This window comes from Megalops cyprinoides, chromosome 14 (genome assembly GCF_013368585.1).
Source record: "Megalops cyprinoides isolate fMegCyp1 chromosome 14, fMegCyp1.pri, whole genome shotgun sequence".
Classification (NCBI taxonomy): domain Eukaryota; kingdom Metazoa; phylum Chordata; class Actinopteri; order Elopiformes; family Megalopidae; genus Megalops; species Megalops cyprinoides.
In genome coordinates this window covers 23578690-23603644 of record NC_050596.1, presented here as the reverse complement: position 1 = coordinate 23603644, position 24955 = coordinate 23578690, and the positions used below count along the sequence as shown (strand labels likewise).

General features: G+C 47.5%; 1 protein-coding gene and 1 non-coding gene across 15 annotated transcripts in view; one reads left to right on the top strand and one right to left on the bottom strand.

Annotated features, from left to right (window-relative positions):
- Nucleotides 1-24955, top strand: part of clasp1a (cytoplasmic linker associated protein 1a) — a 93258-nt gene that overhangs the window by 20511 nt on the left and 47792 nt on the right. For 13 of the 14 annotated variants that reach the window (XM_036544993.1, XM_036544991.1, XM_036544992.1 and 10 more), the window contains exons 3-8: nt 5171-5249; nt 5505-5608; nt 6132-6223; nt 6566-6641; nt 8200-8297; nt 11326-11396. In XM_036544993.1, the coding sequence (XP_036400886.1) occupies nt 5171-5249; nt 5505-5608; nt 6132-6223; nt 6566-6641; nt 8200-8297; nt 11326-11396 (520 nt within the window). Of the gene's footprint in view, nt 1-5170; nt 5250-5504; nt 5609-6131; nt 6224-6565; nt 6642-8199; nt 8298-11325; nt 11397-14864; nt 14959-24955 lie in introns of those variants that run through there. The other variant, XM_036545005.1, reaches the window with a different exon arrangement.
- On the bottom strand, nt 4677-4806 carry LOC118789599. The gene has a single exon (XR_005005461.1). It is a non-coding gene; the product is annotated as a U4atac minor spliceosomal RNA (small nuclear RNA).

Below are 24955 nucleotides of genomic sequence, written 5' to 3'. Positions count from 1 at the left end.
CCTGCTGTAGAATCACACACAAGCTTCTGTTCTGTATGGAACTGCCTTTGGACATTTGCCTGTAAACAATCTGTTTTATATGATCCAATACGGCAGCAGGTCTCATACAGTCTGTGAACCCCTTCCTTTACCGGGTGAGACCTAACAGTGCTGTATCTGTGACCAGTCCTTAGCAGCAGTTCTGACTTTCACTTGTACCTTTCACCCAGAGAATCCGTGTTTTTCCAGGTGTGCTAAAGTCCTTTTTTAAGCACCAGCACAGAGGAGGAGGGTGGCGGCCCAGTCGGCCAATTACAGCAAGCGTCTCTAGGACCACCTGCTCCTGGGTCTGGAGCTTTTGTAAACATTGTTTTCCTTCGCTGCAGTATATAAACCATCCCTTTTTTTCCACTGCTTGCTCTCCGGTGTCTGGGTGAAGTAACGGGGAGAGCACGCAGCTCTGAGTGCGTTATATCAGCGGTCCCTGGTGCAGCGTCTCCCCTGTTGCGGCTGTCGCTCCCAGGACGCCGTGTTTCGGGTGCAGGCTGATGTTTGTGACTCTCCCATTGGACGGCTCAGCCAGCGCATTTGCAGCCCCGGGTTTCTGTCCCCATCTCGAGCGAAAGGAACGAGCGCGGTCAGCACGCTGCCACCCCCTTCCCCGGGTTGAAGCAGTGATTGTGTGTCATTTTCAGTCGCGGCGACTTGAAGGGGATTAGGCTTAGATTGTCTGCTAAGCAAAACATCTGCCACTCATACTATGTGTCTGAGTGACTGTGTGTGTGTGTGTGTGTGTGTGTGTGTGTGTGTGTGTCAGCGCTCTGCCTGGCATCTTATGGAGTCACATCTATAGCTGGTTGGTCACAGCAGTGCAGCAGCAGGGAAATGTGTGATGGCACAGGAAGTACATTGTGAGGGGGTGTGTCTTAGTAAAAGGGGTGTGGCTATTTAGATGAACACAACTCCTGATCTATTTAATAGAATATCTGTAAGACTTGAATTTTCAATTTACTATTCACTATATTCTTATGTTAACCCAAATACTGATGCGTACTGAAGATGGGCTGAGTCATGCAAACATCTTGTTCCGGTAAGCATAACTCAGATGAGCCAGCTGGTTATGAGAAACCCACAAAAAGAAATGCGAGCTATTCCTCTGTTTAACCCATAAGCCCAATTAGGGTACTCTGATTACATTTTGTACAGGACGGCGTGTGTTGGATACTGCATGCATGTAAACGCGTGCAGTGTCTCTGAGCACTGTGCGGTTAAGCGGCGGGGCCCTAACGGATCGATCGCCTTTGGAAAAGAGAGCACCATTGTTTGCAGCGCGCCTGATAACTGTTCTGATGCCGCGAATGCCTCTCGGTGGTGAACCGGGCCGGCCGTCCCGCCGGGGCTCCTGCGGAGCACACTGTATCCCCGCTGTTAGCGCATCACACCCCGGTGACTGTTTCAGGAAGGAGCCTGAGGCCGCTGTCCCATGAGCAGCAGAGAGATGTTAGCGTTATTCCCGTGACACTGTGTTCACAGCTTATTCATCACTGTTGGAGCCTCAGGAATCTGCCTGGGCCAGGTTGGGTGGGCGGAGTTCAGATACACCGCTGTTTAGCAGGAGCGTCTGACACGTGACGGCAGTGTAATTACGCTGAAGTGTAGATGCCCTGGCTATAGTGTCCCCTCTGGGGGAAAGCGGCACCTTCCCTAGCCTGGCTGTTGCAGGTAAGCGGCGGCGAGCTTTTAATAGCTCGGCTGTGGACGACCACACAGTGCGGAGGGAGTGCTAAACCCTTTAGTGTCTCATCCCCTCTACGGCTGCGCTGCGGTTTATAGCCGCTTGCTAATCCCGACGTGTCCCGGCCCTTAAATTTCTGCGGGGGCCGGGCGGGGAGGGACACGCCCCTGTGCTGCGGAGGAGCGTTATGCGCAGCTCATCTGGCAGCATGCGACATCACCCCCCCCCTCCCCGGATGTCTGTGTGGGCTGTATGCGCCTGCAGTGTGTAGTGACGGCAGGGGCTGGCACGCTGGCGACCTCTGTGGGGTGAGGTGGGAAATGGGGACAGAGTGTCTGGCTTCTGCTCTTCGCTGCTGTGGAGTAGGGCTGGAGAAGGGCGATCGTCTGTGTTTGCCGGAATGGCTCTGTGTGGCGCTGATCCACAGCCGCTCCCCGCACAGCCCTCCCTGAGGTCCTGGGTACTTGCCACACTCGCTGAGTCACTGTGTGGCCAGAGCGCTGTGGTGTAAGAGGAGGAGGCTTGCAACCCCCAGTCTCTCTCCTGTCTGCACTGGGCTCTGTGTAGACAGTCCCCCCCCCTCGGCACTGAACCAAGATCAGACAAGCCAGCCTTAAAACCCGACCTTCAACAATTCCGTGCAGTAAATCTGACACTGATCCAGGGTCAGTGCTTGGGGGCACTGTACCTACACATTGGGCTGTAATTTAGAGGTGCTCACTTCAGAGGAGAACTGAAGAAATGCCACAGCGTAAATGACAGGGTGTAAAACTGCTTCCTTTGAGCACGGATGCACTCCTGTTGCCCAGGCCTGTTCCCGATGCCTCACTCCCCAGCGACTCGCTGCAGCTGTTCCCCTGACTCATGGAAACTGCTGCATTGTGGGAAAGCTCTTTATAATTAATACAGGGCTTTTCGCTCAGTGGGAGAGCCTGAGGAATGTGAAATCGGGGATTGGATTTACATGCTCTTCAAGTGGAAGGGAAAAAGTGCAGACAGTTGATGTGGATGGCAGGAGGTGGCAGTGGGCAGTCTGTCCTTTGGAACGACCAGAAAGCAGGGGACTTAGTGGCCAGAAGGGGGCGCTGTGCTGCAGTAGGCAGCTTGTTTTTTTGGGGACGTGCCAGTGATACAGGGCAGCGGCCACCGCCGGCTCCGTCGGTGTGTGACCCCCAGGCAGCCAGTCGGGTTGCTGTTTCAGCTGCGGTGGCCTGGAAATGCAGCCCTGTAGATTCGGGATGATCACGCCATACAGTAATGGGGACGAGGGTCCCGCGGGGACCGCCATGAGCTTATTTTATCAGTGACGTTGGCTGGGACCGGTCCCAGTTCAGCAGTTGTCAACTCCCCCCCCCCCCCCCCTGCAAAGAGGGGAGGAGGAGGAGGAGGAGAAGGAGTGAAGGAGCGTGCCAGCAAATCCGAAATAAAGCATCTCAGTAATCCACCAGCTGCAAATGGCAGAGCAGGCAGAGGAGGAGAGGTTTCAGCGCCTGCTTCCTAATTAACCTTCTTTTGTGCTAATGTTCAAGGGACCGTCTCTAAAGTGGCGTGCTGCCGCGTTAGGCTGCGTCAGCACCGGAATATGCAGACGGCCCCTTTGTTCGTTTCATCATCCCGTGTCAGGCAAGGTGTGCCCGGCCCATGCAGCTGTGTCATTATGCTTTGGGACAGGATCAATTTTCGTTGTGACGGGGTGGAAGGGATCGATTGTGCCATGGCACATTGTTGCCGCCGGTTTTCACTCAAAACCAAAAGTGCGGAAGGGAAATGGAACAAGGAAAAATGAATGAGTGGTGGTGTGCAGGCAGCAGGACTGCGGCCCCTCTGTGTCTGCTGACATATGTGCTGGCGTGTGTGAGGAGAGGCTCTGCAGGAAGACGGTGGGTCTTACAGTAGGGAAGTCGCTCCTTCTCGGGGCTTATCTGGACGTGCAGGGAGGCCGCGCAGCCATCTGTCTGTCTGCGGGGAGGGGGAGGTCCGATGCAGACTGTCTGTGCAGGCAGGTTGTCCCGGGGAGAGGCCGTGGAGGCTGGAGAGCGGATCGGGCAGGCGGCCGGGAAGGCCTGGCCCGCGTGCTCTCTGTCAGGCGAACACTGAGAGGCAGGGAGGCGGCACTGCAGTAGGCACCCAGCCCCTGGCACTGCTGGCTGATAACCAAGTCTGGGAGACTCTGCGCGTGTGTGCGTGTGTGTATGTGTGTGTGTGTGTGCGCGCATCTCTAACAGGGAGGGGCAGTGTGTGTGTGTGTGTGTGTGTGTTCGACTGTGTGTTTTTGGGGGTTGTGAGAGGGGGGATGGGGAGGGCGTGTGTCTGAGAGGGCATGTCTGAAAGGTTGGGTGGGAGAGGGTGGGTGGGTGAGTGAGTGTGTGTGAGACTGTGTGTGTGCTGCCACGGGTTGTTAATTCTAAACCAAACTCACTGTGGATATTGCTGGATAACAGCTAAAAGAGAAGGCTCGGATTTTATAAAATGTTTTTTTTAATATCCCGAGCAGAGAACCAAATATTAAACCTCTTTTAGTGTATCTCCTGTAAGGAATGTGCACAGTGCGTGCTGATGATTCAGTTCTGCTCTCCCCAGGCTTTTGTTTCAGAGGTGTCATCCTCCTAATTACAGTAATTCCCTGCTGTCAGAGAACAAAAGAATCAGGATTAGGGATTTAGGCATTGCTGCAGACTGTAAAGTAAGCACTCAAGTAGTGGTGTTTAAACAGGAAATTTTTTAATATATATTTTATATATATGGTGAATGAAATGCAATATCGAAATTGTTAACGTCTTATATGTTTACAGTGTGTTGTATAATAACTTTGAAGTATCGTTTCGACATTTCTGTAAATTATTCTTGTTGCAGAAACATGGTTCCCTAATACCTCAATATACAGTGGAATGTTACCACTAGATGGCAGCATTTCATGCTTATATTATCATTTAACGCTTCATTTGGTTAACACGTATGTTAGGGTTCCAAAAATTGCACCATAGCCTGAGCTGGAAAGCCCAGGTGATGCGGATGTGTTGGTATGGTGTTAGCAGGGCTGTTCTCGCTATACGCTCATTGAACAGCCCGCATCACCCCAAGACGAGGAAGGTTAGAAAAAAATGTGTGTGGATTGCTACTTTAATGTAGCACTAGTGTTTCAGTTTATGGTTTGTAAAAATAAAATTAGACTTGCTTCATTTCTTGAGCTTTGATATGTATTATTTAATGTTGGCAGGGTTTCAGGGAGGTACAGCGTCCCCTTGCCACAATAAATGATAACTAAATGCAGAAGTGGTGATATTACCCACAATCCTTTGCACTTGATATCTGAATAGTGTATTTGAAGGCTGAAGTATGACAAATTGAGATTAGTTTAATAATTTTCAAATCATAATACAAATTGTTCATGTGATGATTGCCTATTTATGATAAGTTGGTTTATTTTTTTTGATATTTTTGTTTTTCTTCTTCTAGGTGGCTTTGCTTGGAATGGACATTCTGTCTGCCTTAGTGACAAGGTTGCAGGACCGCTTTAGAACACAAATAGGAACAGGTAAGGTGACATCACATGTTCTCAGTGCCACGGGACCTAATTTCACAGAAGTTAAACAAATGTTGATGGAATTAAATGAAGCTAAAATCTAAAGGGTTTTTTATAGGGTTGTTATTTGAAACTTTTTGTGCTACACAAGGCCAGGTGACACATTGTTCACACCTTGCCTCATTCGAATGAGTGGCCTCTTTGCAGTTGGTAGGTGTTGCTCCCTGCCTTTGTAATCATTGTCTCACCCCTGCTTGTGTCCCCTAGTTTTGCCCAGTTTGATAGACCGGTTAGGGGACGCTAAAGACCAAGTACGAGATCAGGATCAGACTCTGCTATTGAAGATCATGGAGCAGGCTGCCAACCCACAGGTAATGCCCTTTCTATGCCAGGCGAAATGGGGCAAACTAAACACTAAGTCAACCCCCTGATAGAACAGAAATTCCCTAGTGAAGTACATAACATTACGTTATTTATTTGCTTGACAGACACAGTTTTCGGGGGTAAATTGCTTAGCCGAAATATATTTATTTATTCAGTTATTTTACAAAATTTCCATTTACAGAGCTGGATATTTACTGATGCTGTTCAGGCGTATGGGACTGGAACCTGAATCTAAAGTTTATAAGCCCTGCATTTTAACTGTTACAGCCCATTGGCTGTCTTTTTACAGGCCAATAGCCAGTTATGTCCTACAAGAAGTAAACAGAATAATCATATGCATATGAATGTATTGTCTGAGAAGCTGGATTGAGAATTATTGTTTGAAGATATGTACAAAACAGAAATGTAAGGAGACGTGATTCTGAAACATTCATACAACAAGCATTGATTGAGATGTGAACCAATAGAAGTCATGATGGAAATGAAAATGATTGTTGAATATTCCTGCAGTATGTTTGGGACCGAATGCTGGGAGGATTCAAACACAAGAATAACAGGACCAGAGAAGGAGTCTGTCTTTGCCTTATTGCCACATTAAATGTGTAAGTTCAAATATTCTGCGAGAATCGTCTGTTTTGTCAGGGTTTCTGTAGGATTGAAACAGTGTAAACTCTCCTCTGATTATTTGACATATCCTTGGAAGTCTTCTGGTTTTAGCATGTTTATTGCTATGCTTTATTACGAGGGAATGGCAGTAATATTTGTAGTTAATGAATCTCTCCACAAAATTGAATGACTCATTGGATATAATGTTCGATTTCTGCCTGTCTCACATTATTGCAAGCATTAATACAATGTCTTGTTTGGAAATGAAGTCATTATTGCCATAGACGCTAATGTGTACAGATGCTTTATGAAATGTCTTTCTCTCTTTTGCCTTTCAGATATGGAGCCCAAGGCCTAACCCTTAGCAAAATAGTACCCCATATATGTAATCTATTAGGAGATCCCACAAGTCAGGTATGTTCTTTTGGTTTCATCCACAGCTTATGTTTCATATAAATTGATGCTCTTTTGTCCGGTGAGATGAACAATGAGTTCTGTGTGCACTGTGAGCACAAAAGGTTCTGAGGCAGCTCTTTGCAGTAAAATGCAGATGCATTATTTCATGGAAGTTCATGGAGCCCCCTGGTGGCAGTCACAAATGCATTCAGAAACGCAGTGCCATCTGCTGGCAAATTTAAGGTAATGCTTTAAAATAGTCATCAGGTGACCGTTATCTGGTAATGTTAGCCTTAACGCACTGTCTATCAGGAAGTTGTGCAAAAATAGATAAATACTGTCAAGAACAAGTCACACCATAAGCAGTCTCTCTCCTCTCTCTCTTTCTCTCTCTCTCTCACACACACACACACACAATATATGAAATACTTGTGTATCAATTATTTTAGAGCCAACTATTTTAGATTATCTTATTTAATTTTGTCATGTTTTGAGGAAAATTTAAAATGTTATTTTAGTAGACACCCTTATTCAGGGAAACAAATTTTGATTTCCATAAATTATCAGTCTGTAATTATCAATATTTTTTCTGTGAAGAAACTCTAGTTGAGTATCGAGGTGTATAATGACTGCACCAGGTGGGAATAAAACCTGCAGCATTGTTCAGGCATTAAGACCACCGCTGTGTGGCTGTGCTCTGCGTGCGTAGCTTAACATCCTGGTTTATTGTGTCATATTGGTTCCAACCACAGCGAAAACTGCTTCAAGAGAGGGGTCTTCTGTGTCCACTCATGGCCAGACACGACATAAAAAAACTTTTTAACAGTTACACCAGGTGGACTGTTTTTTAGCACTTTCTGTGCCAGCAGCAAAACACCCAGTTACACCCCCCCCCCCCACCACCGCCTCCTTCCTCCTCAGCAGATATCTGTCATCACAGGAATGGCACTTCCTGTCTGTAACAGGAAGCTCTACCCAAGGACCAATCCTCCAGTGAAACAGAGCTCTGGATCTGTGGAGCTCCCACTGTTTTACTCCCATGCTTTTTTAAGCATTTGAGCACTGTTATAGACTTGGAATATCTGCGTTTAGGGGGATTTTACTTCATTATGATTAAAGCCCTGACAAAAGTGGTTACTGCCAGAAAGGTACTTATACAGTATATGAGGTGTGTGTATAGTATGAAAGTGAAATCGTTTGGATTATTGAATGCTGAGTTGTCTGTCTAGTTTTGTATGTGGTGAATCAGACTTCCTGCTGAAAGAGAGAATCCACTTTTTGGCCCAGGAGGAAAAGTGGATTGATGAACTTATATGTCACAGTTAACGTTCACAGATGTGTTCCATGTGTGTCATTTTTCCCTCACATTCTTTTTCATTTCACAAAGTTTGTACACCTGATCTGCCCTACCATCTCTAAATGAGTAAATCATCAGCGTCTAACCTTGGCAGGCCAAGACCAATTTGGGGGAAATGAACAATTTCACAGCCCCGAAGTTTGAGAATGAAAGGATTTGAGCGTAGGAGCTGTTCAGACTCGGGCTAAGCTGAGGTGTGCTCTACTCTGTCCCCTGCAGGTGCGAGACGGGGCCATGAACTGCCTTGTAGAAATCTACAGGCATGTGGGGGAGAGGGTGCGGATGGATCTCAGTAAAAAGGGATTGCCACAATCACGGTAAGCCCCCTCATCCTCCACACCATGTGACACCAGTACAGGAGCACCGGGGTTGTTTGCATACCTCACACTGCTTTGCTCTGCCTCTCCTCAGCTGTACTTTTGGGTAAAGAAAAACAATGCATATGTTATGCTGTGTAAAGTAGATAGGACATCTCTGTTGTGGGGTAATACGCTGTTGCAAAACCCCCCACACCGCCACCCCCAGATCATGAGGAGGATAAATTGAGAAAACTGTTACAGGAACATGCTGTTTTTGTTTTCTTGTGTAATTACGCAATTCTAATATGCAGTCTTGGAAATAAGATTCAGCATCATTTTAACATATCGTCCTGAGCACATTTGGAGTAATGCACTTCAATTTGCATCATTTCCTGCTAAAATTTCCTTGGCATGCATGGTCGCTTTCAATGTTGTTCTGTTGACCCAGAGTCACCTTGCCCTTTGGGTGATGGTGTCTGGGAGCAAAGCCCCATGGGTAATGAGTACAACCCTGTTTGCTCTTACTGTGAGAGGGACACATGTCTCTCTACATCTTTATTCAATTACTCCTCTACTGATACAAATGATTGGATTACGCCTCATGCGATAGCGTGCCACTTTACTGAAGAACAGCTGGGCCGAATCATAAAGCACATTTCACAGGGGTAATCTGGCAGTTTAGTCACACACGGCCGCTTTCAAGTCCCTCATTTGCCCTTCAGGCCAAAGTCGAGCGTGAGCTCGGTCTGTTAGGCATTACGTGAAGCTTCCCCACCTCAAATGTCCAGTTTTCTCAGCACAAACAATGCCGGCACATTGCCACCAATAGGCCCTGCAAACAGAAGGTCCTCATACACACTTCGCTTCGTGTGTGTAGGCACATGTTGTCTTCACTCTCTTGCCCAGGACTCAAAGAGGAACAGCTAATAAATTCTTCCTTCTAATCAATACAGGAGCAGCCAGGGGTGCTGCGGACATCTGCCGCTTTGATCTGCTCACATTCCTGATTTCCCAGCAACAGGACAAGCCTGTGCTGAGAGGTTGGCCGTTGCAGGGGGCACTGCGAGTCAGACGTCCTAAGAGGCAGCAGCTTGCCACTTATGTCTCATTACTCATTCAGGATTTCAGATCTCACACCCAGGTGAACAAAAGGGCCGCTACCAAGCTCTAAACGGAGGCTGATTTCAACCAGATCAGGCCTCGTTAAGCTAATTTAGTGGTACTATGCAGGGCACAGGACTGAAAATTAGATTTACCTAATTTCCTGGATGGGCATGTCTGTGCCTTGCGCCCACCACTGTCTTTGTATGCAAATCAAATAGTAAACCCTTTAGGTAATTTATACACAATTAAAATAAAGATTAAGGAATTCAGTTGAAATTCCAATTTCTAAGAGCGACAGTGCTGTTAAAGCGGATACAACACCAGTATGTTTCTTTACTCTGATTCTGAGTGCATTTGCTGTGTTGTCTGGGTGAGAGATCTGAATACTGTGTCTTCACTGCAGTTGGCATTCAAGTATTAAATCTGCTGTTTCCTTTTGAAAATGTTCCGAATAGTTTCCTAAGTTAGGCAGCACGGCCTTGTTTATGGATAAACAAGGGAATCAGCTGAAAAGCTGTCTATAAAATGTATTAAAAATAGATTAAGGACTTTGTATTCTGATAAGTCTTTGTGGCTCCCTCCACAGACTCTCCACAGTGCAGTTTAATGTCAGGGTAGGTAGAAATATTGAGCAGTAAACAGTTTTAAAATCCCAAAGTCACTCTTATTCACTCAGTCATTCTTAAATGTGATTCTTATTCTTGTTGGTTGGTCAGGTGCTCTTCACTGCCCAATGTCGCAACCTTTGCATCTGCAGCGCGCATGTGATGCACAGAATGTGAAGATACTGGGGTTGCAACGTGTCAGCCTTCCTTGTTAATTTAATAGGGAATGCTGTAGAAAGCACCTCTTGTAGGCCGTAAATCTGAGCACACAGCCAGTCATTGGTTTTGAAAAAAACGTGTGGAGATTGATCCTGTGAAAGTGCTTTTTGAGTGTGACAGCCTTTTCCTTGACGTTGTAATCCCTTGGTACCCCCTGTGAATGGACCCTTGACGGCCTTCATCCGAGCACTTGCTGCTACAAAAAATAAGTCTTAAAAACCTGCTCTTGCTGATCCAGTAGTCAACATGCGAGGCCATGCAGCATGGCATCTCTCACGTAAAAGATTACAGATGTGCTAATGTGAAGTTTTAGATACCATCACCATCAGACTGAGTTTTGTCTTTCAGTGAGGTGCTGCTTCAGCTCTGCATCGAGTGTGTTAGGCATAATTTAAAATCTTTTCTCTGTACCTGTCTTGTACAGACATACACTGCTGCGGATAACACAGTAGCTGAATTCCCTAATGTGTGGAGTTGAATAAAATCAATTTCTCATTTCGAGGAGCACCAGGCGAGAATGCCTGTCCCAGAGACTCAGAGCTTATATCTGTTGGCGAAGCTCTTTTTGTGGAAAGCAGACTGCTTCACTTTACACGACATGTCGCACATCCCCCATCGCTCAAACCCGTTCTCGGGGGCTTTGAAGTGTACCTTTTGTGCACAGTGGGGTGGTGCTGAGTAGGGCAGTTTTCACCTTTCAGGTGCCAACGATGTCATCACTGAGTGACAGTGGCCCTCAGGCCACCCTCCCCACATCTCCTATGACCTCTGCGTCCTGTAGAATTCGTCCCCTGTGGTTTTTCTTAGGGAAACAGCGTGTGACACTAAACCAGGGTCTCCTGGATGTGCCTGGTGTCATCATTCACACATGACGTATCATTGTATTCGTGGTATTGCAAATCTGAACCTAAGTCCAACAAAGATTGACTTTCTTGGCCCTCCTGAATACAGGATCCAGCTAAGTTCATTGCTCTTCCTCTGTCCGATTCATAACGGAGTGTTTCCTAACTGGACACAGATTCCAGGCCGCCTTGTTCTGCTCTGCTGTAAGGAGAGCCCTCCTGTCTTCCCTGCGTCTCAGCGCCCTGATCCTGTTGCCTCTCTTTGTCTCCCTCCAGATTGAATGTAATTTTCAGTAAATTTGACGAAGTCCAAAGATCTGGGAACATGATCCTGTCGTCGGCCTCAGGTGAGTGGGGAAACTGTGTCATTCCTAGCCGCTGCCACACCTGGTCTAGGGTGTGTGTGTGTGTGTGTGTGTGTGTGTGTGTGTGTGTGGTGGGTGGGGGATGATGTTCGAGTGGATGGCTTGCTCCCCTATGCCCCCCTGTCAGCCAGCGCTGTTGCTCGGGTGCGAGGCGGCTGCAGTTGCTGGGAGAGCACTGTGACGGGCGGGCTGATGGCCTGATAAGAGAGATCCGCAGCAGAGGAATCGGGCCCCGTCGGCAAAGGTCACAGCGATCCAGAGAGGAGCGTTCCAGATCTAATGAAAAGATACACCGGCAACACAAAACAGCCCTCCCCTTACCTCCCGTGCAGTGTGATAGTTTCCAGTCTGGTGTTTTAGCTTGATTGTTCATGGGAGACAGATTAAAAACAGCAACTGCAGACAAATTAAGAGCCCCCCCCCCCCCCCCCCCCCCCGCCAGGTCTTTTAAATCTGATTGTCTAATTCGTCTGAAAAGCGAGTGGTATAGTAAACAGCCTGTCTCACAGGACTCACACAGAGGAGCTGAGATTTCCCTTTCATCTGCACTCATTCCCTGAAGTTCTGCTGCTTGGTATTCAGGACACGGATAAATATAGTTTGGCGATGCCATTTTGTGCCACCTCTGTGGTGAGTTTGTGGAGCAGTGTCTCGTTCTACCTGGTTTCTCTTGCTCTGTGAGAAGCAGCACAGGTTCCTGTGTGAGTTTGGGTAGAAGTGTGGCTAACCCAACCAGCTGTCATGCGGGAAGGAGAGGAGCTGTTTTCCCTTTCCTTCCCTTTCTCCCTCTCTGTCCCCTTCCCTGTCTTTATCCCCTTCTCTTTCTCCCTCCCCAATTACTTGGCAATTGTTTTCCGTCTCTTCTCTTTTGCTGTGCTTCCTCCTTTCTCTCTCTCCTGCTCCTTTTTTCTCTTTTCCTTTCGCTGCCCCTGTTGTGTTTTTAGAAGGGAGACAAGGGTCAAGGTGACAGCCTCTCAGGCAGGAAGTGGGCGTATCCTGGCCCACAGATGTCGTGTTCCCTCAGAGTACACGGCATATAGATGGGATGCGTGTTAACAGTGCTGCTGAAAAAATTGCCAGCTTCAACAGGAACGGTTTCAAGAGAATGATTTTTTTTTTCAGCCCTGTCCAGAGTGTGTGTGTGTGTGTGTGCGTGTGCGTGTGTGCGTGCGCGTGCGTGTGCGTGTGTGTGCGCGTGTGCGTGTGTGTGCGCGTGTGCGTGTGTGTGCGCGTGTGCGTGTGCATGCGCGTGTGCATGTACGCGTGCGTGCGTGTGTGTGTGCATGTGCGCGTGCGCGTGTGCGTGCGTGCGTGCGTGCGTGTGTGTGTGTGTGTGTGTGTGTGTGTGTGTGTGTGTCAGGGGATGGGGGAGTTGGTGTGCTTGTATGTGTGTTTGCAGTTTTCTCACAGCATTTGTGTGTAACTGGAACCCCAGGCTTTGTTATGTTCAGAATTCCACGGAGCTGGCTCTAACTGGGTCTGGCTGACGGAGGAGGTATTTGCAGGTAGAATGACACAAGGACATGAAAACGGAGAAAACTTACCTTATTGTGTAAATGAGAAGAGACTGGAGGAAAAAGCTGCATGTCGCGGGGACATGAGTTCACTGAATTTACTTTATGTAGAAATTCGGCTCTTTGTGGTGTATTGTTCTGGGTATTCATTGGATATTTATCATTGTGATGATTATTACATTTTGATTATAGGGGAAGGGAAGTTCATTTGTGTAAAGGATGATTAAGTCCATTCCATGGTCAAGGGAAGCTCTCCTGGAAGTAATAAGCATCTCTGGAATAAAAACAAACCCCCAAAACAATGTAATGAGTTCCTTTTATTATAACCTCTCGTAGTTCTTTTTTTGGTTGCCAGGATACAAGGTTTTGCTGTCATAATGCTCCCAGCTGCAAAACAGAGTGCAGGACCCTCCCTCCTCTGCCTTCTCATGGAGTCTTACTCCTTGTTTCCTTGGTTTTCTCAATTTGATCGCAATTAACGAGTGCCAGCCCATATTTGTCCCGGGGCAAAAAGTGGATCAGTGGCATTGAGCTTGCTATGATTGATATCAGAGCCGTTTCTCTTTGTTGCTGGCATATCACTTTCGCCGCCCGAAGCTGAGGACCCTGGGACATGAAGGGGCTAATGACCACGGTCAAGCGGCTTTACTTTCAAGGCAGGCTTCTTGGGAGAAAGATAAGACTCTAAATCCCGGTCTTTATTATGTAAGTGAACTTAAATCATGAGGGAGCTCAGATCTGACCACGCGGGCTAGCTACACTTCAGCTGAACATCCAGTTTCAAAGGGTGTAATGAAATATCAGACGCATTTAACCATGTGATTGCCGTCTCTTTGGGGCAAGGCTTCAGGCAGAGTCCCCATTCAGCGCTGAACAAGGCATTCCCTGAGGACTGCTTAGAGAGTAGACTGTGCATGTTGCGTGGATGCTGGATGTAAACACATGGTGAAGTGGCAGTGGCTCTGAAAATACAACAGGAAAATCAATGTGGCTAAAGTGCATCCACGTTGTTTTTTGCGTGTTGTGAAATGCCAACTCATTCTCATCGTGTCAGCCTGTGACATTTTATGGGGCTGTAAGCTTATAGGGCGCTATACTCACTCACCGCTGTCAGTGCAAACATAGATGCAGATGACACTTGGACTTACAGATGCATTCTGTGGACTTGTCTCTGGTTGACGGTGCAACTGGCTTTCTCTCTTGCCCGCCTGGATGCCCTCATTTTGGCCCACTAATCTGTCATTCGCTCTACTGAATGTGGTTGCTGTACCGTGTAGAGGTACTGTACCAGGAACAGCACTGGTTAAAATATGTAAATCCCAGAGCATAATCAGTATGAAACCATAAACGTATGGATTCTCATTGCTGGTATTCTTCATGACTGATAAACTGGTATTGACATTGTCACATTATCAGCAGTGCTGGAGTTGAACTACTGGCACATATGTTGTTAAGGAAAGTCCAGCGTGGCCCAAAAGAACAAAACAACCATTTAAAAAAAAAAAAAAAAAAAAAATTCCCATAAAGGGCACTTGCGTGCTCGATACGTGCATTTCAGAAACCGACCGGTGTCCAGGACGTCCTCTCCTTTCGTGGTCGGCGTTTCATTTCCTGCGTGAATCGAAAGGTTAACGTGGACATGCGGTGGTGTGGCGGGGGTGATCCTGCCCTTCGGCCGGGCTCCGACCCCCCCCGCGCCCGCAGCGAGTGGCCGGCGGGGCCAGGGATGCCAGCGGACCAGTGAAGCGGAATCCCGGGCCAGGATGCAGCGTCGGAGTGCGTGCAGAGAGGCACAGAGAGGGAGAAGCGGCACAGGCTCTTATTTTGGAGCAGGGTGGCAGTTTGTCGTCCGTGCGGTCACAAGACTAGCGGAGGGAAGAGGGAGGGGGGGAGGAGGCTCGCAGGGAAGGGGGGGGGGGTGTGTTAGAGTGCGGAGAGAGGCTGTGAGAGAGCTGAAGAGACGTTTTCCCTGCACTCTCTCTGATCTGCGTCTGTAGAAGGAGCTTTTCACGCTATGACAACCGGGGAAGGTAAGGATCTTAATGGAACGGCATTTTTAATGTACAGGGCATTAAAAGGGGGATAGTTTGTTAATGTTTGCTCTCATTCTTTTTGACTAAATTAAAGGCATGAGGGGGAGGTTTTGTAGGTGACTTGGAAAGAGGGGAGAGGATTTTAATATGGAGAAATCCTTAACCCTTTTATGCTGTCCTCTTTTGTGCGGTGAAGTAATTATGTAGTTTCTTTTGAAGCTCAGAAAGGTTAGCACTGGCATCGCCGGGCTCCGATTCTAAGCAGTCAGTGGACACGGATTTAAATGTCCGTGCAGAACGATGCTTTAAACGGCAGGTTTATTTGCCAGCGCACCGACAGCTTCTATTTGCATTGTCCAAAGGAAAAATTGACATTTGAAATAGTGGTATTGAATGTGAGATTACACCCTTGTTTGGATCCACTCGGCTGGCTGAGGAAAATCTTTCCCCCAGTCTGACCTGTGTACTGTCCCATATCCTGTTATGGAAACGGTGCTCTTTTGCTTTACAAATGATGTTTTTGTACAGTCACTTGCAACATGCTGTTTTTGTCGGCTTTGCCAGTCTTCCTCTCTAGAGCGGTGTGCACGGCCGTGCCATCAGGTATTTGGCTTTGTTTGCCAAAGAGAAAGATTGGCTCTTTGTTTACCCTATGCCTCTGTGCAGCCTTGCGGAAAACTGCCAGGACCGTCCCCTGCGCTCTGAGTCAGTTCGAGAGTGTACAGATAACATCGTTACTGTAGGGAAGTACAGATGAAGCTGCGTGACATGCCTGTTTCAAGTGTGCTTTCGGTTCATGAAATCCTGCATCAGTATTTTCTGACAATACACAGCAGAGCATTTTGACATAATTTGTACCGCTCATCAAGTCGTGCCCGGTGCCGTCAATTCAAACTCTTTATAAAAAAAGCCTCATTTTTGGGCTTGTTGTTTTCAGTGTTTCTTACTAATGGCGGTTCTAATGACAGAAACAAACGAGTATTCAGAATCTGAACCAGTTGGACCAAAGGGGTTTCTGTGCCGCCGAACAAAGAGATCACAGCTGTCTGATTGTTGTCCTACCACGGCCACTGTTGAGGGGGCTCTCCTAAATAGTTTGAATAGTGTTGTCCTGGCTCTCTTTCAGTCAAAATAAAACGGATTTTTGTTCTGCTGAGTTATGTGGGATCTGAATAAACTCAGTGTGCAGTAGTTCAGTACATTTGGAAGATGTCCTTTGCAAAGTCGATGCCGCTGTCTCAACTTCAGTCATATTATCATAGAGAAGGACATCCTTGTTTAGCCTCCCAACACCCCCCTTTAAAACAAGGCACAATTATGCAACTGTGCGCACGCAAGACCCATTTGTTGCTTAGCGTCTATTCATAATTATGAATATGACCCTGAGAAGAGGTGATGTGTCATGCATGTTCCTGGGCTATTAATATCACTGTGTACAAATGCATGTGTCTGTGAGCAATTGCTGTGGCACACGGCAGAAGGACAGGCTGTTTGCTGGTGCCAGTGCCCTCCTTACGTTACATTAGATTACAGTCATTTAGCCATCACTGTTATCAGGAGCAGCTTGCATAGGTTAGAGTTTTATCCATCTATCCAGCTGGATATTTTTACTGACGAAATTGTGGGTAAAGTACCTTGCCTAAGGGTACAACAGCAGCGCCCCGTCGGGGAATTCAACCAGTGACCTTTTGGTTGCTAGTCCTGCTCCTTAGCATTACACCACACTGCTGCTGCTCTCTCATCAGGCCCCTTCGCCCAGGGCGGTGTGGCACATAGCCTAAATCGTGCTGGATATATGTACACGGTGTAATGGTGCCCTGGAGGGTATACTGGCATTGTGCCAACTGGGGCTGAAACTGGCAAACCTCTGGCTATGAGAACAGTTCTCCCAGCAACACGCTACCAAAGTTTACCTGTTACGGTTTCTTTCGGATACACTGTTCTTTTGCATTGAGTGTCCTGGCTGTACCCGATTCACCTGAAGCTGGCCCCAGCTTAGTCCGGTTTAGTGAGTAATGATAGGTGTCTAGACTAGCAGGGTGAAAACTGGAAAGCAGTACAACAGAAATGAAACCCAAGATGGACAAACACATAACAAGGAAGAGGTCATGTGCTGGCAACGAGGATGGTATGTCAGACACCATTCACTGTAGTGGTATGCCATTATTTTAATAAGCTCAGTGAAGAGAAATGCCACTATGGAACTCTTTAGTGTTAGTGGTGGAACTGTGATTTTGGACTCTTTGGGCAGCAGGCTGGTTCACATGTGTAGACCATGCAGGGACCATGGACGTGTGACTGTGCGTACGAGTGGCCTGTTGTGTAAACACAGCGTTTGTCCTGAGGTTTTGTTGACTGTCCCAAGGCATAACCCTTCAATGCAGGTCATACCACTAGGAGTGGGATGTGGGTGCGGGTTGGTTGTGTGACGGGCTTCCAAATTGTCATGGTGACCGAGAGGGGTGGGATTGGTGTTTGGCCCTTTGGCCTGCGCAGTTCACAGGGGTCCTGTGGGAGCTGGCAGGCTGATAATAAGTTGGGTCAGGGACACAGTTGTTCGGACGCCAGACCTACACGAGTGTGCTGGGATGGGGAATGGGAGGGATTTAAAGGAAGTCTGGGTGGCCGCTGCACCCCCCTGGTCCAGTCTGTTTATCTGCAGCAGAGAATGGGGCAGTGCTCTTCTTCTCAGGGGTGCTGGAGAGGCAGCCAGGAACGCAGCCACTGAAACACAAGGGAAACGGCGCACCCCTCAACCTCAGGGGGACAGAACGGGCTTTCAAACAAGGCCACAGATCTGTGGGGACTGCTTGAAGCTGGAGACCTGACGGCCCCACCGATGGATAACGAAACGTGCAGCCTCACTGCGGGAGTTCTCAGTGAAGCAGAGCTCAGACACCGTGTTTGCCGGTGTCACTGCTGTGGTGGGACGGTCACACGCCGACAGAAGGTACTGAAGAGATTGGAAAAGCTCCTGGTATAATCTGTTCCCTGACTGCAGAGAGGAATTCAGGTCCTGCGGCCCTGTCGGGGGGGGGCAGCTGACCAACAGACCAGCAGCCTGCCCCAGTGGTGAGCGACAGAGAGAACTGGCTGCTTCTTAATGAGCGCAGGGCACTCCCGTTACCAGTCCGTGGGTATTAATAACTCCTCGAGTTTAAGGAAACCATTATCCGGTCTCTGGGCAGTGCGGGCCCTGTGGAAGGGAGGCGTGGTGCTGACGGCAGGGCTTTGAGCCTCCGCAGCTGTGCGCGGGGGAGGTTTAGGTTACACCAGAAATCTGGGGGGAATAACTGGTTTGTCCACTTCAAACCACTCAGGGGCCGGTTACTGTATATGCAGTTACACTGCTTGGTTAATGCAGCTGTTAGCGCAGCGAGAAAGGCCAAACAAAGATGAGTAACACAGCCCTATTCATACAGATAATATGATAACATTATTTGACCCTGGGGATCCCTGTGTTTGCCCAAAGGCAACATCCCCCCCGTCCAGGAGTCTGGGAGACATTACAGTCCGTTGCGCTGCTTACGACAGATGGAAGTTGGAGAGAAATGTTTTAGGGCAGCTCTCCTTCAGTGAGTAATAATCTTTCAGCTTGGAGGAGCAGTTGAACTGGTTAAACTGCAGCAATTAACATAGTGGCCAGTTTCAGTGAGTTCTGAGTTGTTTGGGTGGAAAAGAAACTCAGGGACCCTGGGGATCTGGACAGTAAAGCCCTGTTTCAGGTTCTCTGTGTGAGTGACGTCTGCCTCGTTTCCCTGCAGCAGGGTTTGTTGTGTCCGCGGGGGGTTCGTGCAGTGAAGTCAGTTTGTCAGTTCTGCCGTGCTGTTGAGGCAGGGGACGGTGTCACACGATGAGGAACGCCACAGCAGCAGGTGAGTGCCTGTCATAAGCCAGCGCTCAGCCCTAGGGCACTGTAGACACCAGCCATCGGCATGCATGCATGGCTGCACAGTGGTCTGATGAAGGGAAAAACTGATGATATGATGTACTCAGTGTTGCTTTTGCTTTAAACCCCCTCTTTGTATATGAGTTTGTATAAATGTTCCGGGAAGGATCGGGAGGTACAAAGGCCATCTGAATGTGGCTTTTGTCTTCTTTCCCAGCCAGTCGATTAAGGTGCCCAATGTGCGCTGTGAATGGTCCTTAGCCCATGTGACCCCCCCACCCCACCCCCCCAGATTATGAATAGGAGCATTTAGGGGCGCTGAATAGCTGGGAAAGGTGCCTTCTGCCAGGACGGGGTAGGTCCTTGCCAACGGTTTGTTTGGGTCGCCTAGAAAAAAATGGCTCCAAAAACTGACCCAAATGACACGCGTTTAACCGCATCTCCATGGTTGCGAGCACCAGTCCCCACGTCTCTGAGATGGCGTTGAGCGGGAGTTGAAACATACGCTATCTGTTTCTGACCATCGTTTGCCTGTCCGCGCACAGAACGGCTTCTTTTTGCCCGGTGGAGAGGGAGAAGGTCTTGCCGGAGATGCTTCTTAGCGATTTCTGCGCATGGCCGGAGTGCCTGGCATAGCTGCGTGAGTGGAACCCGCGCCGCGCTCTTTCGCATTCTCCGCATTCCTCAGCCCACACCGCTAGACGACCGCTCCGGCAGAACGGGAGCCATCAGAGTCGGGAGTGGTTGCGGTTACGCTGGCTGCAGCTGTCTTTGTTGTCCGTAGCCATTTCTCACTCCAGCCCTCGCCCTGCGGGCAGGAGAGCGATCCTTTGACTGCCTGAGCAAGCTGTTGCACTTCAGTGCTTTTAATATTAAAAATAAATGGAGCAATATTTATTCTGCTGTACTGTCCTGTGAAAACACCCCAGCTTTAGGTCTGGTTTGCAGGTGGAGTTTAACTGCTTGTTTCAGAATTGTCAGTTGAGCAGCATTCTCACCACACGGCTTAACTTCTGAAGCTGGGCTCATCTCAGTATGGGGGCAGGGTCCCCTTAATCCATTCCCATCATTATGCCGATGAAAGGCAGCCCACTCAGCTGTCTGATGTCATAACCAGGTGACCAAGAGGCTGGACCTGCAGGGCATGATAATGAATAGGGCTATCATATGCTGGGACACTTTTAGCCACGGTGGCACTAGTCATGGTCAAAACAAATTTCCTGGCAAAAGTTACAAATAAGGTCCTCTTTCAGTGTTTAAAAAAGCACAACCCTTTGTGTTTGGTGCTCTGACTAACACGCCACTTGGACTTCAAGTTGCTTTAAGTAACTTTAACTTGGACTTTAAAGATTTTGTGGCTCGTAGGACATGAGTCGTGTATGTTTTTCTCTTTGCACCATTTCTGTTTTAAGCAGAGATATGCTTAAAGAGAAACATCTGTTTACCATTTGTGGAGGTGTGAAGTTGTATGGCGATTTTTAAATTGATCCCTTACGTTTCAGCGCAATTTAAAGGAATTTAAAGGAGCGTAAATGCAGATGGTACACTTACTCCTTAACAACCAAAACTTTCCTGTGTTGGGCTGTTCAGAACTGTTGACTTGAATCCACTGGACTTCAACACAGACTGCAGTACACAAGGTGGGTTTGTCATCACAAATTTTCTCTACAACTGTCAGACACACAGACACACAAATCCACATACACACACACACACACACACACACACAAAAACAGTGCTGCTTTTACAGGAGCTGGAGGCTAGGTGAGTCAGCCTTTCACAGCAACTTAAAGAGCAGACTGTACCAGGCATGTCCATACAATGCACAAAGATAGGATTTCATTAATGATAGGCTTAAACCACGCTCGGGTGTCTGCATCCAGTTACCAACATCTCTGTCTGGCACAATGCTGAATCAGGCAAGCTTAACCATCCTTTACATATCACGCTATTGTACTTACTGCAGCGTGTTTCAGCCGCTGTTAGAACGAGGACCTTGAGACACTGAGAACAGAAGTGCCCTCTGATTTATGAACGTCATAATGAAAAGAACATTGAAGAGAGTCCTAAAAAAAGACCTGCTGCGCTGCTGCATGTATAGAGAGTGTACAGGATCTTAAACAAGGGAAGTCCACCAATCCGCATGTTCGCCTACTAGCTCCACCCCTAAGTGCAACACCTGCCGGTCCTGGTGTTTAAAGGAAGCATCCTGGGTGAGTGAAGGACACATGTGGGACAGATGTTTGGCCCGGTCAAGGCACGTATAAGCCTTCCGCAAGGTCACTGTGACTCACGCTGTAAGCTGTGTGCTTATGCCCCTCTCAGCAGGGCCTCCTCGCAGTGATAAGAGCCCGGGCTGGCAGAGCTGCAGCCATAGACTACATCTGCATGGGAGGAAAAGGTACCCTGCATCTCTACAGGAGGCCAGCCTTGATCTCTTCCTCAGATTTCCTCCCACAAGAGCATGGCGGCTTCAAAAAAACTCCCAATTGATGACACATTTGTGTATAAAACGAGATGGATTTTTGTAAGATTTTTATAAGCCCTCCTGATGAATTTAAATTGTGGTTGAAGACCTCTGAAAGAGTTACCAAGATGGAAGGAAGACAGTTGCCAACAGGATACAAAGAGTTTTCTTCACAGTCCCATACAAAACAAATATCATGCTTTTGTGTGATAAGAATTCATGAAAAATGTCCTTTGTTCTCCTGTTCTATTTTGAACCCAAAAAATATGCCTTCAGAAATATTCGGCACATCCTTCCAGTCATACAAGATCCCAGATTGTTGCGTGCATTGATGTTATCTCTCATTGCTGTGAGATATAAGTGTTGAAGCCAGTTCATTTTTCTTGGAAGGCCTCCTAAGGTGACGGGGGGTGGATGTGGGGGGCAGTTTATTTGGACGTTATCGCTCATAATAGAACTGTCCCAGACCAGACATAACAATAACAAAGTGTTCCGAGTGCCTCCATTTAATGCCTGTGAATTTATTATTTACGCCCCTTTCTGAAGAGAGCGTTATTTAGGTAACGGCCTCAACAGCCCCAGTCAGGTGGCTGGCTGTTCACCTTAAAAGCCAGACCGGGCACGGAATGCACTCCGCATGGGGACAGCTGGTTCAGGTGCTGGGCTCTGGGGCACAGGGCTGCGGGTTTCAATCCTAGATGGGACACTGCTCTGTGCCTCAGTACCAAAGTGTGACAGAAAATGTAATATGCAAAATATGACGGCACAGAGAAGGGCGTCTTCGCTTAAAATGGATGATGAAAATCCATGTAACGTGTGTGAATCTATCAGAATATGCTTCTTCGCACCCCTGAGCAGGTTTGCCCTGCTTCTCACTTTATTTCCTTTTTTGAGACCACCATAACTTAACCTTTTTTCTTCTGTAAAATTAACTGCAAATTACCATGGCAACCACAGCCAATCAGTAATCCCTTATAAGCAGTAGATCCCTCTGAAACCAGAGCCTGGAAGAGACGGTGTCTTCTATGGCCTTGCATAAATTTCTCTTTGTTGGCCATGTCTAAGTATGAACTTAAGCCGAAATGTTTATATTAACACGGGGCCTCAAAATCTCTCTCCGAAAGGACTTCCAGTCCTTTTCAGTAATGGAGGATTAACAGGTTTTATTGAAATGTAACTTAAGCCCGTGGCAGGTCCTCCCTGGATTGAAGGCTTTCCTAACAAGGTGAATGGGTGAGTTTGCCTGCGTCGGCCTAGAAACAGACAGAATTCAACCTGGCCTCATATTACCTCCTGCATGAGAGAAAAGCATTTGTGCTCCAAATACAAAGATCCAAGTCTCTGTTGTGAAGGCAAATGAAGTAGTATTTGTTTTCAAGTCCGGCCTTTGCAGCTATGGAATTTGTTGGGGTTGCCATTTACCAGTGTTCCGAATTACAGGCCTTGAAATCATTTGGGCCTCTGGCACTTTGAAACATTAACCCGTTTTTTTTTTTTTTTTTTTTGTCTTGGGGGCTCGTCAAGTGGAAATTTGGGTATGGCTGTAGGAATGGGGGGAGGAGGAGGAGGGTGGAGCAGATGCTGAATCATCTTGGTTGAAAACACAAGCCATGCTGAACGCCTCGGTGGGAGGGGACACGGGGGAAAGGAGGGGAATTGGTCAAGACTTTCAGCGAATCGGAGGAAATGACAGATCACAGACATTCCAGAAGACAGGAGAACCCTTGCAGGAACAGACGGTGCTACATTTAAGGAATTTCTTTTGTGGAGCTTTGTCAAGGGATTAGTTCACGGAGGGCATTTAGTGGAGCTCTTGTTGGGTGAAACCACGGAAAGACACCAGTTAATGGAAACATACAGGAGTGGTGTATCCTCATAAATCAATTTTAGCCATTAAATAAAAAGGAACATATGCTATAAATTGAACAAAACATTTTAATGCCAGGTACAGTGAAGAACAAACACAGCTAGGGTGGTTGTAGGAGTAAATAAAACCCAGGGAAAGTGGCTGGTTGCACATCAGCCTTTTAAAGGCTATTGACTCATTGTATTTCATTTGTACTTCAAATGCTTAATGACTTTTTTTTCCGAATGCAAAACTTTTACACACAGCTGATATTAGACATACCTGGTAGCTGAGATACATTACTGATGATTTCATTGACAGAATAGCCCTGGGTGCCATTTAAGAAGGAACCTCGTGTTCAGCAGGACTTTAGAGTCTGCAGCTAGAGACTAATGATGTTATAATCAGGGCAGGTTTATTTGTTTTGTAGTTTTACTGTTTTTATCCATATTGGCAGTAACTGTACTAATTAAATGTGTTGTTGATGTAGGAATGTCTTCTGTACTTCTGTCTGGAGGGTGTTGACCCACATGTTCTTGGCCGAATGCAGGAGCTTACGATTGGGCAAAACGTGCTAGTCTGCAGGAATTGGAAGAGGCTGAGTGTTCCAAATTTGGACGTGAGTCAGGACAGCGTCCAAAAGTACTTCAGGCGAGTCTTAAAAAATTAAGCGATCCGTCCAGCTCAGGAAGCCTGCCTTTAAAAAGTGCTCATGTCAGGATCCCCCTTCCGTCTCTTATTCTTGCATTACAGCTAAGGGAAATGAGAGCGCAAGCTTAAAAAATCGCTGAATATAAACCTCTGGCTCTGGGATTATGAATGATGCCATGTGGCAGATTCATAACAGAGAATGAAATGAGGACCTACTCACATCTGCAGTCTGCGCCTCTCGCCACAGCAGGGCTCCATCTAGGGGACAGATGTGGTACCGCGCGTGGAACCACTGCAGGCATTTTCTAATATGTTGAGGTGTTGCAAAAATGGCATCTTTGCTTTGAATTTCCTGTTTTTAAGCAGGGTAGTGAAAACTTATGGAGAAGTGACATTTAAAGCAAGCGTGCAGGTGTACAGACCTGATTGAACTTGCTCTTTGTTACGCACTGCGGATGGCACCCCCCTTACCAGACTATGGACTGAAGATTGCAGGATATTAGCCATGTCCCTAAGAGACTGATAGCAGACAGTGATGGAAGGGTCCTCCATGTACACTGCTTAATGTATCACATGTTTGCTGTTGTCGCTGTGGAGATGTCTGCAGCCCCAACCCAGGCTCATGCCATGCTTAGAGACAGAGTCTTCCTCCACATTTACAAGCAGCAGAGCCTCCACATAGCACAGTGTCCTGACAAAACAGGGAGAGGCACACTGATTTAGGAGACAGAGATGCACAGATGCAGTTCGGTAACCCGCTGAGGCATTCTGGGTAATGGCAGGCTTTTCATTTCATTTCATTGCACCTTGATGTTTCTTAAAGGGCATTATCCTCAGGGGCGTTCCACAAGCAAGGAGCCCCTGCCAGGAAATGATTGCCAAAGCAGCATTATTTCAGTGTGTGACCCGGTGTGCGTTTTTCTGTTGTGCTGGGGAGCTTGATTGTTTTTTTGCATTATTGTGAAGAGAGAGGTTTGGGATTAACAGAAATCCGTCTGGTGCTTTATTTGAACGTGTTCCCATTCCATTCCGTGCTGTTGCTCAGATTTGAAATGCCTCCCGTAATCACGCATGCTTACTGCCTCTGAGGTTCTCATGAGCTGTAATATTCCAGCAAATCCATTACAGACTGTCTTCCCTG